This window comes from Balaenoptera borealis, assembly GCF_965194805.1.
Source record: "Balaenoptera borealis genome assembly, chromosome: 4".
NCBI lineage: Eukaryota > Metazoa > Chordata > Mammalia > Artiodactyla > Balaenopteridae > Balaenoptera > Balaenoptera borealis.
The window spans coordinates 49,239,864-49,260,416 of record NC_138861.1 but is presented as its reverse complement, the minus strand read 5'-3'; the positions used below and the strand labels follow the sequence as shown (position 1 = coordinate 49,260,416).

The following is a 20,553-nucleotide window of genomic DNA, read 5'->3' as shown; positions in this document are numbered from 1 at the left end:
CTAACGAGAGAAGGAAAGACAAAGAAGGAAGAAATAACAAAGAGGTGAGTGAGAAGAAAGAATGACAGAGGTCTTTTTTGGTGTGTTTTACCTACTTGGCAGCAGAAGAGTGGAATGAAAGCAACCTAAAGGAAAACAGATCGCTGAATCCCTCATTCCCCCATGCACATGTTGTCCAGCATTGGCTCCACAAGCTGTAGGCTCCTCATCAACAGCATAACAAACAACTGAAAAAGTGACACCAACATACAAAAGGAGAACTACACACATTCAATTGCAAACCCAATGAGAAATGCTCTCATGCCCAGACTATCGGGTTGGCATAGTACTTGTGATTTCTACAAGATACTTGAGGAAATGAAATATTAGGAGTTTCTAAGGGGATAATGTTTACTTCACTATTACCCAGTGTGGCCCCTGAGCACCTACCTCTTCCAACCTCCAGTCTTCTCCTCTCCAGATTAATGAGCCTAACCATCGGTTACTTTAATTTTACTTAGGGGTTTTAGAGCTGCAAATGAGGAAAGAATGAATAGGTGAGTGCCTGCCTTGGGCCTATTTGCCCACAGATACAGTCCTCACCTTTCCTTTATTTGCTCTGTATCTCAGAGGCTGGTCCCTGCAGGCTGCATTTCCAAGGCTCACCTATCGGCTGGTTTAGGGCTGGTCTCAGCCAAGAGGAAGGAGACACCACTAGAAGATGGGGACAGTGAGGAGAAGCCAGGCCATTTCTCCCCATTTCTCTTGCCAGACACACCTGCATCTCCTCTGTGTCTATTACCCAGCTCCCACTGGACAGGCCATCACTACCCACCCCTGGGCTCCAATAAACCATCTCCTCTCTCTAGGCTTCCTACTGTCGCTAATCTCTGGGTTGTTCCAAGAGTATCTGCTCTTGACTTTTGCACTGCAATCAGAAAATATTCTTAGCTTTGCCACTGTTTAAATGCCCTGTAGGGTGGTATCTGCTCAGACCTCAGACTTTAGACTACATGTCTCTCCTGAACTGGTCTTATCTGCCTGCCCTATGTAATTTGTCCACATCTCAGAGCCAGCCCTCACTCTGGATTGCTCAGACCAAGCTCTGGAACCTTTGTTACTTTGACCACAGGCACCTGATTCTCTTCTCAATGCTTTCTGATCCCACGCCTAGCCCTATTCTACTCTCCTCATCATGGCTTATGAACCTGTGTCCCTGTCACTGTTCACAATTGTAGAGCTTATATTCTGAATGTTGATATTGGCTGAACTGCAGCACAAAACCATTCTACAATGATCTTTAAGCTCTCATTTAAGATTTACCTTGAACATATTTCCAGACATACACAACAGTAAAATTTACATATCTATGTCACAAGAAAATTGAAAATAGTGCATATTTCCTGGATGGTTGGTCATCCCTTCCATGTGCTCACTTTGGTAATGACCAATAAGATACAAAGGCAGACAAGAAGATAACTAAAATAATGTCAGAGAGTAACTCTGCTCAAAGGGCATGAAATCTATGATGGCCTTGCAATAAAAGAGCTTATAATAGTCAGTTTAGCTTGTTCCTATAAATTATTTCACTGTCAGCAAAAAATAACATAATCCCTAAAGCAATGAAATAGTATGTATTAATAACAATAAAACATTTAAGGCTCTATTGATTACCTTATGTTGTAAACAGACAGTAAATGTGTAACAGTACTGACTATTCTCGGCTTACATTTTCTAAGTGCTTATTTTAATCGAACTTCAGCACTAATACATGTAAGTGTTATTCTGTTTCCCAGGTTATTCTCTCACCGCGGAGCTAAAGACCAGATTGTTTAACTCGAGGTCTATATGGGTAGATTAAATTCCCACCCAGCCTTGTCCCAATTCCCAAATTAATCTTGAATTGGGTAAGAAATAATAAACAAACTCAGCACTGGCCTTGCTTCCCTAATCTCACTCCACCCAAACTGACTGGATTGGTCATGCCATTTCCCCTTGGTCTCTATGTGGATGGCATGTGTACTTGTATTCCCAACAGAACATTCCCAGCCTCTCTCTCCAGTTCATCCTCAGCTGTGGCCCATGTTCCAAGCCTCTCTTCTAGCATTCTTCCTGTGACTTTGACTCAGTCACCATACAGAAGGTCCTAAGTTGCCTGTCACCCCTCCTCTGCACTCTCAAGTATACCTGGGGCTTGCCAACTGGAGGACAGAATTCTCAGATACCAGCTGCCTGACTGGCTCAATCTGCCCCTTTGTCCAGATTCCCAGAGTAATGTTTTGATCATTTAGGACTGGATCTGGGCCTCTCTGAGAGCCTTCCAACAGTGGACCTGATCACTACTGGCCGTGAGCCAGGACCCCAGCACCAGTCCCACCTTAGACAATGGTTCCAGTGTCAGGTCTGGAGCCTTCCTTCTTATCATGAATTGAGAAATAAAGATATGTCCTTCTCTAACCCTGTAGGTTTTCAGTTGGCTTCCTTATGATGATTACTTTGAGTTTTGATGTCTTTGGTTTGGTGACTGAGCACATCACCTCCCCCTCCTCTCTCCCTCCCTCCCCACAGCCCTCTCCCACCCCTAGCAATGCAGAACAACTACAGAAGCCCTTAGTAAGGCTCCTGTACTCAGGAGCTTTCATAGAGTGCTCAGGAGTTTTTGAAAAACATAAAACTATGTTTTAAAAAGTGGTCACATTTCATATTCTCCTTAAATTCCCATTTTATATTCCCTGAAACATAGTTAATCAACTTCTCCTTAGCTTGCAGTACACAAAAGTCCTCCTAAAGTGTGTTCATACCCCTACTCTCAGGGTTTGCAGGGTGAGAGCCACCCCATATCCTAGCAGGGTCTCTAAACTCAAGAATCTGGTAAGAAGCAAGGCAACTGATCCTCACTGTTTCTGTATTTCCCTCCAACAGAGCACAGAGAATACGTTCAAGTTTATTCTCTCAAATAGCCCTGACTATACCCTAGATTATTAAAGATAAATTATAATGAGGATTTGTGAACAATGTAATTTGTCTTTATTTTGGTTTAAATTAATGGCACTGGACTCTTTTATACTTGGCAAGGTAGTGGTGGGTATACATCAGCAGAAAAAGAACGAACATCTTAAAATCTTGCAGAAACTAGATAAATTTTAGTGATTTTTTAAAATATAGAGTATTTCTATAGTTTCTTGGCCAGCTGGTCTTTTTTCACCAAATATATCTATCTTTCCTAACATCAAAAATGTAGTAAAAGCTTGCATGTAAAAGTCATAACAGTAATAGTAATGATTATGAGAATAGTAATTTATGATTTCTACTGGCTATCAGGTACTGTATGAAGTACTTTATGTACATTACATCTTTAAATTCTCAGAACACTATGCACAATGTATGATTGTTTTCTATTCTTAGTTAAGAAAACTGAGGAGAGGAAAGGTTAAGAAACTTGACCTAGGCCAGCTAGTAAGTGGCAGAACAGAAATTTTAACCTAACCCATCTTTCCATATCTGTGGCATTGCATACAACTCAATAAATTGCATTTGTGTATGCTATTGTACTCCTCTTGATGAATACTGAAACAGAATTAGAATGCCTCCCAATTGTTTTATGAAAAAGCATTGACATGACATGTGGCCTTTGTGTTCAGGGTACATACTTCTGTTGCTCTGAACATTATTTGAATAAGAACTTGCTAATAACTTGAGCAGTTCTAACTTCACAATTGATGTAATATTACACAAATAGATGAATATTAACCTTGACATTCAACTCTTTACATTTTCAACTTCATTGTTCCATGAATAATTTTCTCTCTTACAGTTATGACAGCACTCATATGCTCTCCTCTTTTCATTTTGGTACTTTGGCACTTTTGGAAACATGTGATAAGATAGCTTGTAGTATGGTTAACAGATTAGTACACATAGCATTTCTCTATTCTTTATTTTTCCTGAAGACATCACATTCTCTTGCAGTTTTTCCTTTATCACTCTCCACTTTCCTCTACTCTCTTCCAAAGAAACTTATTTTGACAATATTGAAATGGCTGAGAAAAAGATTCTAGCCATGTAAGGTACCCTAAATTGTATCTTTCTATCCTTCAAAGGAATTTTTCATAAAAAGTTAAAATTAAGTTAAAAACCCATTGATACTACTCATTGATATATTGTTACAGATTCTAAGCAATTGTTTTTTTTACAGGCAACATGATTACAAGTGAATTACAAATGCAGACTTTATGACTCCAATTAAACTCTAGGTCACAATCCATTAAAAACAGATTATACACATTACATTAGATGTAAGGAAAAATACATATGCCACATGATTTGAACTATCAAAATAAGTGAAGAGCAATAATTTCAAATAATTTATGTTTGTCTAAAATTTTTATCAGCATAACCTCAAAAATCATCAGAGAAAAAATTCTTATGCTTAATTTTTACATACATATACATCATACTTTCTCTTACTTATTTCATTATTTCATTCTACCCCAGGAACATCTTTGAAGTATTTCCCAAGAATGAGAGACTGGAAGAGAGTCTAGTTTTTAGCTGTAAGAACATTAGTATTTTTAGTTTTAAGAGCATTAGAAGTAAACTCATAAATAATTAATTTTAGGGATTTTATTTTGTAAAAATGAAATCAAGTGACTAAAAATTAATTTAAAGCAAATTAAAATTTCAGCATCATTGTAAAACTGCTTAAGAAAGCAGATCTTAAGAAAATGTTATGAGAGACTGTTATAGCTCAGTTTCCACACAGGAAGAGTCATTTATCACTGAAGTGTTTTCTCTGAAATTTTTGAATGTTTAAGTGCCGGGTTACTATGAAAAGTCGCTTTTTGAATATTATGTCTATAAAGTTTGATTCTACCTGATCTTCACTCCCATCTGTCAGCTCTCACTTCTCCAGTGGAGGGTGAAGGGATGAGAATTAATGTCAGCCTTGAATTTAGCATCTCTAACATGGGCAAGCACACAATGAAGCAGAGGAAAAGAAGTCAAAACAATGCAAAAATTGGCTAGGCCAAGAATATCTTGGGGTACAAAGAAGTTCACAAGAAAACAAACAAACAAAAAGAGGGACAAGAGGACATTCCTATTGGGAGGCCTACAGGACACACATGGGCAAAACAATAGCGCTGTGCCCTGAGCAGCCCTGACTCCATACAGAGAAAAGGAGAAAGGCAGAGATATAAGAAACGATTGAAGAAAAGATAGCAAATGGTTGAAAAATAATTTAAAAATTGAAAAGAGTTATGCTTCTGAGAAGATTCTTAAACTATATCTGGATGGAAAATATGGAGATATATCTGACTCTGGTAAGAACCAACCTGAAATTTAGAACCAACCTGAAATAGTGTCCTTATTGGAATACCCAATTTTTCTCATCTGATTTATGCAAGGCTTCACAAAGGCACCAACGGCCTAGTAAAAGCTTTATAATCTAAATGTTCTTAGTACCACACTTTATTAAAGACAGGCATCTTATCGGAATAGAGGCAAAGAGACTTATTTACGTTTTCTGTTACTTAGTTTGCATCAGGAGAGGCTGATAATTAAACATAAAGGAGGAGACACCGGTGGTGTTAACAATTTAACAAAAACTAATGGAAGTGTTTCATGGACAGCCAAGGTTTGTTGGACTAAATCACCATCTCTCATAGGAAATCCTGAAAAAGAAACACAACTCAAAACACAGGCTGAAGAAAATAACTTTTAGAAGGGAAGGTAATAGCTTTGTGACTTAGGAATTTTATGAAGGTCCTTTGAGTATTCTTTTGGATTCTAATTCTCCTTTAGTTCACACCATGGAGCACCCAGTTACTATGATTTGTTTGTGGAAGGAAAATAAAATAAGCCGAAGACTTACCGCCTCCACTTCGGCAGGATCATACCACACATTGATGTACGGATGCTGTAAGGCGTCGTCCACTGATATCCTTTTTGCTGGGTCAATCACTAGCATCTTTGACAACAAGTCCCTGGCTTGGCTGGCTGAATGATGAATGAGAAAAAAAATAGTAATGTTTTGATTTTGGCAAGGAAATTTTTTGGAGGGAGAAAAAACTTAAAAAAACAAAAAACAAAGATCAATTAGCACCTTCCATCCAAACGTCAGGTAACTTCACCAAGTGATTAGGGAAATGCAAAATTAAACAATGAAAATATTTTTTTATCCATCAAATTTGCAAAATAAGAGATGGCCTAATATCCACTAACTCCAGGTAATTTCATTCATGTTGGTGGCAGTGTAAATTGATAAAGATTTTTTAGAGGACAATTTTGGCAGTATCTATTAAAATTTTAAATGTGAATACTTTATGGCCCAACAGTTCCACTTTTAGGTATACAGTCTAGAGAAACAATTGACATGTTCATGAAAAGCATATAGAAAGGATGTTCACTGCAGCACTGGTCAAGGATTAAAACATTTTAAACAATCTAAATGTCCACCTATAGAGCAACTAAATGAGCTATGGTACAACTGTACCAATTATATTTGGCAGTTTAAAAGAATAAGGTAGATCTATATGGACTCACATGGACATGGTGTTAAGTGAAAAAAAGAATTGCAGGATGAAGCATAGATCCTGATGCCATTGCATAAATCTGCCCCTTCCCAATAACACAACAAACATTTCCCTCTCTCTCTATTTATGTATATAAATGCATAGAAAGGTCTGCAGGGATAATCAACAAACTGAAAATCATAGTTACCTCTGAGGAGAAGAAAATATGTACATGTATTGCTTGCATAATTAAAAATAAATTTAAAAGAATGAAATTTTAAAAAGGGAAAAATACTGAGTGTACACTGCTCATTTTAAAACTTTTCTGAGCTGCGAAAAAGGATAAAGCAGTGTCTAGAGGGTGGCAAGGAAGTCAGGGGTGACTTTTTGAAGATGGGAGAGATGATGAGGACTTTAATGGGAGCAGAAGCTTCAAGAATTGAGAGGAGGGGACAGATTTGAGAGAAAGAATCCACAAGACTTAGTAACCAAATTGGTGTGGGAGATGTTCAGTTGATAAAATACACATTGTCTACTGTGTGCCAGGTACAGTGTGAGATGCTAGGGATATAAAAAAATGACACAGTGATAATCATTAAGTGTATTTATTTAATAACATTGCTAAAGGACACTCTAAAAATCTCTGAAAATACATAAAATTTTCAAGAAAATACAGATCCAAACTGGTTTAGAAGTTTTTATGGTGAAAATATTCAGTTTATTCCAAACAGATGGTAAAACTTCAAATTAAAGAAAGCAAAATCTAAATTGGTTTGCTAAATTAGGAAAAAGGCAATGTGTTTGAATCCATGAATATGTATCAACTTTTAATTATCAATTTTTTCTGATTACTAAAGAAATATGGGTTAATTATAAAAAATTTGGAAATCACATAAAACATAAAATCCAGAAAAACCCACCTTCCCCACAGGCAATCACTCTCATTATTAATGTATTCTCTTCTAGTTTTATGTGCTTTTTCATAATTTTGATTGTACTACAGTTAAAATGTAGCAATCTATGACATTAGTATCTCTGGTGTTGTTACATTTTAATAAAATACTTTTAATATATTTATTTATACTAATTATATATTTATAAAAATTGCTAGTTAAATTAGACTGGAAGATTTTTTTAATTTCTATTAGTCATTTTTCTGGGGATCTCAATTCTAGAAATTTAATGTCTGCTAATTCCAAACTGATACTGTGAAGTTCACAAGAGTAACAAAAGTACAGAAATATACATTAATTTTCAATAATTAATCTTTCTCATTGTTAATAACTCTGTCATGATCTAACGGGGCTGTATTTGTTTATGTCATTTGTTCAAATATCTCTTTGATTTGTAACTGATTTTATACCCAGACTCACACAGTCCCACGGGTTCTCCCATCAAACCCACCTATGTTTCTGCTCCTAGAAAGGGTCAGGGAGGTTGGGGTGGTCTCCTCATTAATAGGGACATGAACGACAGTAATACCAAATCATCTTACTAAGAAACAATGATCAATACTGCTTGTAGGGAACAAAATGAGGAAGAAGAAAAGGTTTCAATTCTTTATCTTTCATTCTTTCATTTGCAAGTAAATGTCTTACACTCTTTAATAACAGTAGAATAAATTCATCCCTTTGATTCTTTGTATAATTCTTTATAATTTGCTGATTTTATATTACAATTATAATTTAATAATTGTAAATATGTAAACTAGTTTTTTTTTAATTTTTAAAATTTTTATACAACTTTTAAAGGTTACTTTCCATTTATAGTTATTACAAAATATTGGCTATATTCCCTGTGTTGTACAATACATCCTTGAGCCTATCTTACACCCAATAGTTTGTACCTCCCACTTCCTTCCCCTATATTTCCACCCCCACCCCCCGCCACTGGTAACCACTAGTTTGTTCTCTATAGCTGTAAGTCTGCTTCTTTTTTGTTATATTCACTAGTTTGTTGTATTTTTTAGATTCCACTTTTAAGTGATATCATACACTATTTGCCTTTCTCTGTCTGACTTATTTCACTTAGCATAACGTTCTCCAAGTCCATCCTTGTTGCTGCAAATGGCAAAATTTCATTCTTTTTTATGGCTGAGTAGTATTCCATTGTGTGTATATGTGTGTGTGTGTGTGTGTGTGTATATATATATATCACATCTTCTAGTTTATTATTTGCAAAAGTAATATAATTGTAGAGTTTCAAACTGAATTAAAAAGCCAAAAAATAAGCTCAAGAAGGTTGGAATTATATCATGAAGCATGGCATTTTACTGAATAGTTTCTCTACAAGTGTTTGCATTATCTCAAATAATTTAATCAAGGCTTTGTGGCCTCTATATTGTTACACTATAAGTGACTTAATAGGAAGTGGTTACTTTTGTCTGACATGGCAATTACCATCATAAAGACATACATTCTTCAAAATCTCTATCTGGGGTATTAGCACTTCTTCATTCTGCATATAGTTGATGTTGCTCTTAAAAGCAGTAGATTTAGTAATAATTTAGTCTGTTGTCACTCAGAGAGCTGGTAGAGGTAGTTAAAAGAAGAAACCCAACTGTGCAACAAAAGTGTCACAAACACAGAAACAATGCTGTGCATTTAAAACCCATCAGATAAAAGTTTGGAGGAAATAATAAGACCCTGGGAAGTCGTAGCACCACATTTCAGCTTCACCATCTCATTTATGTCTATATTAGCTATAAATTAAGTCTGAAAGTTAAATCTGTAGCTAATTAATTGTCCACTGAACACTTGGGGTAAAATTTCACAAGTATGTGTCCTTTTCTGGGATAATGTATAGATCCATCTAAAATACTAATTATTTTATTATTAATAAATATTTATTAGTATTTTTATATCTAATAGTTACTGAGCACTTACTGTGAGCCAGGCACTGTTCTAAGTGCTTGACAAATTAGTCACCTAATCTTCCCAATGACCCTATAAAGTAGACACTTTCTACTTTCATTTGTTAAAGGAGGTACAGAAAGATGAGATAACTGGCCTAAGTTCACACAGATTTCAAGGGATAGGATTTGAGCTCCGGCAGGGGAAAAAATCAAATTTGCTTCAAAATCACATTCTCTAAAATGTCCTAAGTTAAAATAAGAATTAGAATATTATTTATATTATACTTTATACATTACCAAGTTTATTCAGTCCTATACCAAGCATTATGATCCCAGTTTTGTTGGTAAAGAAATTAAGATTTGTTACTAAAGTTCATAACTGCAGACATAGTAATAGAAAAATTACTTATTAATGAAAGTGTTTACATTGAATACAAAATGTGTAAGTAAAAAATCTCATTTGTCACTCTAAAATGAAAAAATGGTGGTTAAGCATTCCATAAAATGCAAATAAAACTCTAACATCTATAGCTCTAAGATTAGCTCTAAGACAACTAAAGATTAGCTCTAAGACAACTAAAAACTTGTGTTAAAAGTATTTTCCAGGTAATAAAAAGAACTGAAACAATTATTTCAATGTATATTACATTGGTCTTTTAGAGTTAGCACTGCAAAATAATTTTAAGATTCTAAATAAGCCCCATGAAATAGTTTAACCCGCACCACTGTTACACACTTTATTACTAACCTTCTCTCTGAATATCCAGGCAATTTTAAAATCCTTGGCTTCTCCCCCTTTGTAAAAAAGATCTTTTAAAAATACCTCTCTTTAAATTGAGGCATTTCAAGTTAAAGAAAGATGTCTCTATAGCTTGCCCATCACCCACATAGTGGTTCTGAAGTTGTCCCTGAAGGGCTTACCTTTGAGTTTATTGTGCTCGGAGTCCGCTGGGAAGAGGGAATCTGGAAAGAGCTTGGGGAAGGTGAGTCCTGCATACTTGGGCCGATTCTCCACATAGTTTCTTACTGTGGGTTGCAATTTCTTCATGAATTCTGGACATGGTGTTCCTAGTTGCTCAATTACCTTGTTCCACTGGTCAATATCTGAGAATTGAATAGTTAAGGGCAAAAACAAGTGTAGGCCACTAGCGCTTGCCTTTCACTAGTTGGGAGACTAACTGCTTCTCAGAATCCTGAGCAGTCATCAACACAAATGGAATTTTAATAAACAGCAAAGGACAGAAATATAAAATCAGATTGTCAGGCAGTGAATCCTCTCGGAATTTTAAATTCACTTTTGGAACATATACACTTTTAGGGAATTAGCATTACTTAAAATAGGATATCATGAAATAGTCTTTGGGTTGTAAAGATGAAAAGGTATTTAAATAACACAAGAAGAATTTCTCCTCTTGAGCTAAACTTCTGTATAACCATGTGATTTGGAAGAGAAAAAAATATAAAGACATATAATAATATTATCATGAAATTACTTCAATCATTTATTTTCTAAAAATGACAAATGTACAAATATTTTATAAGATCTGTTTATATTTTTCTTAAATTCTTTTTAAGGTTTTTTTCTTCTGTTCTCTATCAAATGGGAAATTTCATTATCTGTTAATGTTTTCCACTCATATGCATTACAAATAGGATCAATCTAATTTTTGATAGTAACTCACTAATTCTTCACCAAAGACTTTAAAAAAATTCTCTTTATAAAAGTAGTCACAGTTTCATACCTATTTTCTTACTTCTGATAATAGTGCCCTGTATCCCTGAATATTGGGGATATGAGGGTAAACATAGGATGTTCAATTTAAAACAGATTTCAACCAACTGCATGTGTTTCAAAAGTATGTTAAGCATACGGAATTCTACAAGAAAAATATTACCTCTCTATGAAAGTTAATACTTTACAAAACTGGGGGGTCTTTCACAGACATACCCACTGATCGAGATTTTCTTTTTCATCTATCATTGATATTTGATATGTCAGAGCCTTGAGAATGATAAATACCACCTATGAAAACTCTGAAGAGCCAACTGGAAGAAGTTGATTTCAAACAGATTTCCTTGCCATGTGTCAATGAATGATGGAGGCCTTAAAAATTCTTAAATCAAATACCACAGGCAGTGTACTCTCCTATGTTGTTTATTCTACTACTCTATCTTTAGTGTAAAGTTAATTAATTCATTTCTGCTAATGTAGTTTGTGACAGTTCAGGTAACTTTACCATAATATTACTTAATTGAGATTCATAAAATCTTTACTCCAGCTATTCCATAGGGTTGGACTAAAAAAGATAGGCAGTCCTAACAGAAGACAAAATTAACTATATTCAGCCAAAATAAATATATAATGCAAACAATGTAGATAGGTGATTGAACAAAGATAAAGTCAAGCTAATTTGCAAATTCTCTTCTATTTCCCTTATAATCTAGCTGAATAAAATTTAAATTATTACATAGCCTCTCAAGTATGGGGATGAAAAAAATACATGATTGTGTAATATCAAGAAATGAAGTAAAAGTGGGAAAAACTGAAGAATATTCCTTTACAAAATGATAGGAATAATTAAACAAGAACATATTTCAATAAAAATTAATCTAAATTACCATGTGCCTGAGAATATAGTAGTAAGTGAAAATCATTAGAAATAAACTTAAAAAATTACAAAAGATTAGAGTTAAAAGTTACTCTTAGACAGAAACTTATGGTAGTACTATGGATATAGGTAAGCTAGAATGACTTAGATATATTTAAATAGAAAACATTAATACAGTTAAATAAATCTCAGTGCTTACATTGTAAATTATGAAAAGAGATCTACTCTTTAATACAGTTAAGTTATCATGTCCTAACAAGCCATCATTTAATCATCGGTCAAACTTCCTTAGGATTCTGAAGATTTGATGTCAAACTAAAAATAAGGGCAAAAAAGCTGTCAGATTTTCTGTAAAGGCGTCTTTTAACAAAGGTGGCAAAATACTCCCAACACACTACTATAGTGACATTTAACTAGCAGTATATAGTTATTTAGTTAAAAAGTGATTGCTTTTAAAGTAACATTCCCAAAACAATTACATGTTATTTTTATAGTAAAGTTTAAGGAGACTCAAATATTCTGGAATTAATTAAACAAGAACTATTAAAATGTTTCTTATTACAAATTATGATTAAAGTCTATAGAAGCACTCAGCACATCTTCCTACCTTAAATTGCTTTTTAGATGAAACACTGTTGTGGTCCTTGATGTAATGGTTTACAAAAAGAAGGGAGGCGAGAATCTTTATTACTGACAATGAAATAATTGAATGTTCTAACTGCAAATATGTGGTATAGTCATCTTTAAAATTGTGTGCCTCTATTTTAACCAATCCATTTCAGATCTTTCTTCCCACAAACATGACTAGTATATTTAAGTAGTAAGTATTTGTTTTCCAGATGTTCACAGGATTGCAAACAACTTCGTCCACTATCCTTAGTTAACCACATGATTTTTCTTTATAATCATAATTAACCAAATATAAGCCATGACTGGAAGTAACGTCTCCTGGCTCCAAATCCAGTGCTTGTTCCAAGGATTCCAGTAAGAAAAAGAGCAAGTTTGGAACTGACGTGTTAAAATTGCTTTAATTTGGCCATAAAATTGATGGTATGTTTGTCACAAGGAATTCCTCTTAAAGAATGCCTCTGAAACTGCTTACCTAGTCTATAAGGTCAACATATACACATAAAACAATTAATTTTATTAATATTTAAATAGAAAATAAGGTGATGCATTTTTAAAAGAAATTTTTTAATCATCAGATTTCCACAATGATTTTATTTTTAAAAATACATAAAATATTAACTAGATTTTTATGATTATGTGCTGTTAGCATAGTAAATTTTTTTTAAAAGAATGGCCAAAATTATTTTTGCAAAAGGATTTCTTTGTTTTAGAACACTAATAAGTCATCATTTTTCTATTATATGAGTAAGGATGTGATTCCTTACAGATTCCGGCCTGTGCAGTTATCAAAAAAACAATAAATATATATTTTAATATACTTTAATATATTTTAAAATATTTTGATCTACTATTTCAGAAATTATCATACAACTTAATTATCAAAGGTATTTAATAAAAATTGGAAAATGTCATTTAATAGGAATCATTTGACAATTTCCTCTAGTTCTAAATTCACTACATAAAAAATAGTCATATTACAAAAAGTTTGATTTTAAAGAGTATAATTATAAGATAATGTGCAAATATTGACTATTACTAACGTCTTCAATAAATAGTATTGTAATAAAAGAATGAAACAAAATAAGTATGGATTGTAAAAATGATGATCTGAAATCCTAAGATTAAAAATTATTCCAGGGCTTCCCTGGTGGTGCAGTGGTTGGGAGTCTGCCTGCCAGTGCAAGGGACATGGGTTTGAGCCCTGGTTCGGGAAGATCCCACATGCCATGGAGAAACTGGGCCCGTGTGCCACAGCTACTGAGCCTGCGTGTCACAACTACTGGGGCCTGTGCTCCGCAATGGGAGAGACCACCTCAGTGGAGGCCCATGCACTGCAGTGGGGAGTGGGCCCTGCTCACCGCAGCCAGAGAAGGGCCCGTGCACAGCAACGAAGACCCAATGCAGCCAAAAATAAAATAAATTAAAAAGTAAATAAAATTTAATAAAAATTATTCCAGCTAATTCTTGTCAGTTAGCCAAGAATTTACATTTAATGCCCTCCTTTTACGTTAACTTCCTTGGTTGAGGAATTTTCTAAAATATGTAAAAAACTGCCTTGAACCTAATGTATGAAATTACTCATACATTATTTTCTTATTATTTTCTGAGTATTTGGGGTCATAATTTACACTATGCACATTTAAGCTTTCAGAAGCTACTAAGTGGAATCATAAAGCGTTATTTAATGACCTCATTCTACTATGCCTTTGAATTACTGTATCTTCTTTTCATGTTTTTTTCTTCATTGATTACTCTTTGTTATGATGAATATGGTTTCCAGAGTTGACACCATCATGAATTCAGACTTGCTTTCTACTCTGCCCTAAGCCTTATGTTCAATATTCTATGCAAAAATTTTCTGACATCTATTTGCAACTTAAAGAATATCAGTGTTTGTCCCCAAATTCTTAACTATGTTTTTAAAGATAATATTGTTTAAGAGCACTGTCTGTATAGAAAAGTTCCAGGAGAGGCTACTTAATCTTGCAAGTCAACTTGCTGCCTGGTTGGCACTGCATTGTGTATTATTGTGTGGCTTTATGTTAGCCCTGTATTCATGTCGGCAATGAATGTGCAATAAGGAAGTGGAGGTATGCATGTCATGTGTTAGGCATCATGATATAAAACTGTGGTTCCCAAACTGAATATTCATAACATAGGGAACTTACAAAAATACAGATCACTCCCCTCTACCCACTGATCTACAAGATTCTGAGTGCATATGTCTGAGATGATATCATTAAGAAACACCAATAGTAATTGCGATCCAGATGGCCCCGGACTCTATTTGAGAAATACTAACAATCTCTTGTGAATTACTAAGCCCAGATTTAAGAATAAAGTATTAACCTGTTTCAGTTTTATGACACAAATTAGAATAGGGTCAATTTCACCAAACGATTATTCCATACCTGTTTGCTATGGAAAACTTAGGGGTTGTCAACTTGGAAATATTTCAGGGAAAGAAAAATCCTAATATATGTTCCTTTTCCCCATGTCACTTTCCTGAAAAGACCATGGGAAATTATGACAAGTAGGCTCCATGCATAGAAAGAGGGGTTCTACCCATCAACATCTAGGGAAAGATCGAAATTATATGTTGCTATCATAGATATATATGGGGTGATATAATATCATATTATATGGGGTGCTACTCATGTGAAGTATAAAAGCTATTCAGTATAAAGTTCAAAATATTTTCCAATTTATTTTCCAGTAATTACTCCATATTGTTCTATGATAAACTTTGTTCTCAAAAGAACTCTCAATTCCGAGGACATTGTAAAAATCAGGATTTAAATATATATATATATATTCATAAGACATAGATCTGGATTCAGATTTTCATGGTTACGTCTTGTTTTGTTACTTTAAAAATATTTTTACTCTTTTTTCATTTGAAAATGTTATTTCCCCTTGAAAGTCCCCCTCAAATTCTAGTAATATGAAATATGAATAAGTGATTTAATGCACAATTGTAACTAACATCTGTTTTCATTATAAATGAGCACAGGAAGAGGAAATATTACAAGCCAAAACACATTGAAAAACTCAAAGCTGACAATTTGAGTTAAAGGCTATTTGTTTACTGGCAGCAGATTGCTCATGGAGTACTGTGGGACATGAAATATCCGAAGGCTGATATTTGAAGCATGATGTATATGCATCTCAGTATAACCTATTTCATCTTATAAATCTATTTATTATTGTAATCTATATTTACTGAAAAGCAAAAAATGGAGAGATATTTCACATATAAGCAAATCTAATATACATTAATATGTGTCACAATGTAGAATTTTCATTAAGCTATTGAAGGTTAATCTTTGGGGCCACTCATTTGTACAGGTCCCTTGCAAAACTCTGTCCCTAGTTTTGTATTTGTAATATTAATTTTTTTTTTTTTTACATAACACCCGCCTCCAACTGCATGATATTCTGGCCTCACAAAAGCTAGATCTGACTCTACCTGTATTTTGAAACTGGAAGAGGTCTTGGAGATCATTTAAACTGACCTCTGTATTTTGTAGCTGAAAAATGTCAAGGTCTTTTAAAATTGGTAAGTAAAATGACTTTAAACAAAGGAGCTCATACAAACAGTTCCAAACATTAAAAGAATGCTATTTAACAGGAGTTTTGGTGACTCTACTCTGCTCTGTGAGACCCTCCCTGAAAGATTACATCCATTTCTGGGTATAACACTATACAAGAAAAAGGTTAAGAAGGGACAATGAAGTTTATATGAGGTAAAAAGAAAATGCTATATGAGGCATACTTGATAATACTTTTTATGTTTCAACTCAAAAAGGAAGGAGACAACCCCAACCCCCCCATCCTAGCACTTTGACCCCTCTTATCCTTTAGCTGTTATCACCTTCTAATATATTGTGCCTTCTATTTTAAATTTCATGATGACAAGGATTTTCATCAGTTTGTTTACTTACATATCTGTAGATATAAGCACATAGTAAGTGCTCAAAAATATTTGCTGAATAATTGAATGTCTACTTTATGTCCAATTACAGTTTTTTCACAGAGATAATGTGAAGAATAGTGGAGAGAAGGTATTCAAAGAAACAAAAGCTGAGAAATTCCAGGAGTTGGAGATAGGTTGGAATTCAGGCAACACAGTGAATCCCAAGAGATAAATAAAAAGAAATCCAAACCTAGTCACATAGGAGAGAAACAGCAGATAACCAAAGACCAAGAAAAAGGACAGACTATGCCCAAAGAGGACTATCACACTGACAGCTGATTATTCACCAGTGATATTGAAAACAAAAAGCCAGTGGAATAACACTTCTAAAATGCTGGAAGAAATAGCTGTCAATCTAAAATTCTATATCCAACAAGGCTCTCTTTCAAGGAAGGGAACACCAATCAAAAAAAAAAAAAGTTTTATTGTCAAAGACTCCCATTAAAGGATGTACTTCAGAAGGAAAGAAAATAATCTCAAAGTAAAGGGCCAAGTTGCAAGAAATAGTGATAAACCAAGAAAATGATAATCAGAAGGATGAATCTAAACAAACTCTACCTGTATGCAATCCAATGATATTATTGTCAATTTATGAGGCTAAAAGAAGAGAATTAAAATACTGGGCACAGATAGCATATGTAAATTGGTATAGTAATGATCTAAATTATGAACATGTGCTAAGATCCTTGTGCATTCAGGAGAAGGATAAAAATTCTCTGAATTAAAACAGCAATTCTCCACAAATTGAAGTACAGATTCAATACAATTCCAATATAAATACCAATAGGGATCATTTTATAGAAGTTAGCAAGCCAATCTAAAATATTTGAGGAAGAGCAACAGTTCATTAACCGCTAAGCTACTTCTGAAGATGACAAAGAAGTCAGGTATTTACCCTACCTGATCTGTGTATAGTGTACGTCTCTATTCATTAAGAAAGGGTAGGAGGAACTTCAAGATAGCAGAAGAGTAAGATGTGGAGATCACCTTCCTCCCCACAAATACATCAGAAATACATCTACACGTGGAACAACTCCTACAGAACACCTACTGAACGCTGGCAGAAGACCTCAGACCTCCCAGAAGGCAATAAACTCCCCACATACCTAAGTAGGGCAAAAGAAAAAAGAAAAAACACAGACAAAAGAATAGGGATGGGACCTGCACCAGTGGGAGGGAGCTGTGAAAGAGGAAAGGTTTCCACACACTAGGAAGGCACTTCGTGGGCTGAGACTGCGGGTGGCGGAGGGGGGAATCTTCAGAGCCACAGAGGAGAGCGCAGCAACAGTGGTGCGGAGGGCAAAGCGGAGAGTTTCCCGCACAGAGGATCGGTGCCGAGCAGCACTCACCAGCCCGAGAGACTTGTCTGCTCACCTGCCGGGGCGGGCGGGGGATGGGAGCTGTGGCTCGGGCTTCGGTCAGATCCCAGGGAGAGGACGGGGGTTGGCTGCATGAACAGAGCCTGAAGGGGGCTAGTGCGCCAGGGCTAGCCGGGAGGGAGTCCAGGAAAAGTCTGGAGCTGCCGAAGAGGCAAAAGACTTTTTCTTGCCTCTCTGTTTCCTGGTGCGCGAGGAGAGGGAATCAGAGTGGTGCTTAAAGGAGCTCCAGAAACGGGCATGAGACGCTAAGGCTGCTGCTGCCACCGCCAGGAAGCCTGTCTGCAAGCACAGGTCACTATCCACACCTCCCCTCCGGGGAGCCTGTGCAACCCGCCACTGCCAGGGTCCTGTGATCCAGGGACAACTTCCCTGGGAGAACGCACGACACGCCTCAGGCTGCTGTAACGTCACACCGGCCTCTGCCGCCGCAGGCTCGCCCCACATCCGTACCCCTCCCTCCCCACCGCCTGAGTGAGCCAAAGCCCCCGAATCAGCTGCTCCTTTAACCCCATCCTGTCTGAGCGAAGAACAGACGCCCTCAGGTGACCTACACGCAGAGGCGGGTCCAAATCCAAAGCTGAACCCCAAGGGCTGTGTGAACAAAGAAGAGAAAGGGAAACCTCTCCCAGCAGCCTCAGGAGCAGTAAATTAAATCTCCACAATCAACGTGATGTACCCTGCATCTGTGGAATACCTGAATAGACAATGAATCATCCCAAATTGAGGAGGTGGACTTTGGGAGCAATGATATATATATATATTTCCCTTTTTCTCTTTTTGTGAGTGTGTATGTGTATGCTTCTGTGTGTGATTTTGTCTGCATAGCTTTGCTTTTACCATTTGTCCTAGGGTTCTGTCTGTCAGGTTTTTTTTGTTTGTTTTTTTTTAGTATAATTTTTAGCACTTGTTATCATTGGTGGATTTCTTTTTTTTGGTTTGGGTGCTCTCTTCTTTCTTTCTTTTGTTTTTTTTTTAATTACTTAAAATTTATTTTTAAATAATTCTTTTTTGTTTTAATAACTATTTTATTTTATTTTATTTTATCTTCTGCTTTCTTTCTTTCTTTTTTTCCCTCCCTTTTATGCTGAGCCGTGTGGATGAAAGGCTCTTGGTGCTCCAGCCAGGCATCAGGGCTGTACCTCTGAGGTGGGAGAGCCAAGTTCAGGACACTGGTCCACAAGAGATAGCCCAGCTCCACGTAATATCAAATAGCAAACATCTCCAAAAGATCTCCATCTCAACGCCAAGACCCAGCTCCACTCAATGACCAGCAAGCTACAGTGCTGTACACCCTATGCCAAACAACTAGCAAGACAGGAACACAACCCCATCCATTAGCAGAGAGGCTGCCTAAAATCATAATAAGGTCACAGACACCCCAAAACACACCACCAGATGTGGACCTGCCCACCAGAAAGACAAGATCCAGCCTCATCCACCAGAACACAGGCACTAGTCCCCTCCACCAGGAAGCCTACACAACCCACTGAACCAACCTTAGCCACTGGGGGCAGACACCAAAAACAACAGGAACTATGAACCTGCAGCCTGCAAAAAGGAGACCCCAAACACAGTAAGTTAAACAAAATGAGAAGACAGAAAAACACACAGCAGATGAAAGGGCAAGGCAAAAACCCACCAGACTTAACAAATGAAGAGGAAATAGGCAGTCTACCTGAAAAACAATTCAGAATAATGAGAGCAAAGATGATCCAAAATCTTGGAAATAGAATAGACAAAATGCAAGAAACATTTAACAAGGACCTAGAAGAACTAAAGAGTAAACACAACAATGAACAATACAATAAATGAAATTAAAAATACTCTAGAAGGGATCAATAGCAGAATAACTGAGCCAGAAAAACGGATAAGTGACCTGGAAGATAAAATAGTGGAAATAACTACTGCAGAGCAGAATAAAGAAAAAAGAATGAAAAGAATTGAGGACAGTCTCAGAGACCTCTGGGATGACATTAAAAGCACCAACAGGGCTTCTTTGGTGGCGCAGTGGTTGAGAATCTGCCTGCCAATGCAGGGAACATGGGTTCGAGCCCTGGTCTGGGAAGATCCCACATGCCGCGGAGCAACTAGGCCCGTGAGCCACAATTACTGAGCCTGCGCGTCTGGAGCCTGTGCTCCGCAACAGGAGAGGCCGTGATAGTGAGAGGCCCGTGCACCGCGATGAAGAGTGGCCCCTGCTTGCCGCAACTGGAGAAAGCCCTCGCACAGAAACGAAGACCCAACACAGCCATAAATAAATAAATAAATAAATAAATAAATAAATAAATAAAAAAGACTTCAAGTGTTCACTTGGGACCCCTGATAATAATATCCTCCAGGAATAAAGGCAAACTAGAAATTATTTTAAAAAAATAAATAAATAAAAAGCACCAACATTCGAATTATAGGGGTCCCAGAAGAAGAAGAGAAAAAGAAGGGGACTGAGAAAATATTTGAAGAGATTATAGTTGAAAACTTCCTTAATATGGGAAAGAAAATAGTTAATCAAGTCCAGGAAGCACAGAGAGTCCCATACAGGATAAATCCAAGGAGAAACATGCCAAGACACATATTAATCAAACTATCAAAAATTAAATGCAAAGAACAAATATTA

At 36.0% G+C, this 20,553-nt stretch overlaps 1 protein-coding gene across 5 annotated transcripts in view; it reads right to left on the bottom strand.

The window, feature by feature from the left end:
• The window catches only part of MAPK10 (mitogen-activated protein kinase 10), a 356,081-nt gene that overhangs the window by 37,105 nt on the left and 298,423 nt on the right, over window positions 1-20,553 (bottom strand). For all 5 annotated transcript variants that reach the window (XM_082391154.1, XM_082391155.1, XM_082391156.1 and 2 more), the window contains 2 exons: window positions 10,267-10,449; window positions 5,852-5,976 (listed from right to left, as the gene is read on the bottom strand). In XM_082391154.1, the coding sequence (XP_082247280.1) occupies window positions 5,852-5,976; window positions 10,267-10,449 (308 nt within the window). The remainder of the gene's footprint in view (window positions 1-5,851; window positions 5,977-10,266; window positions 10,450-20,553) is intronic.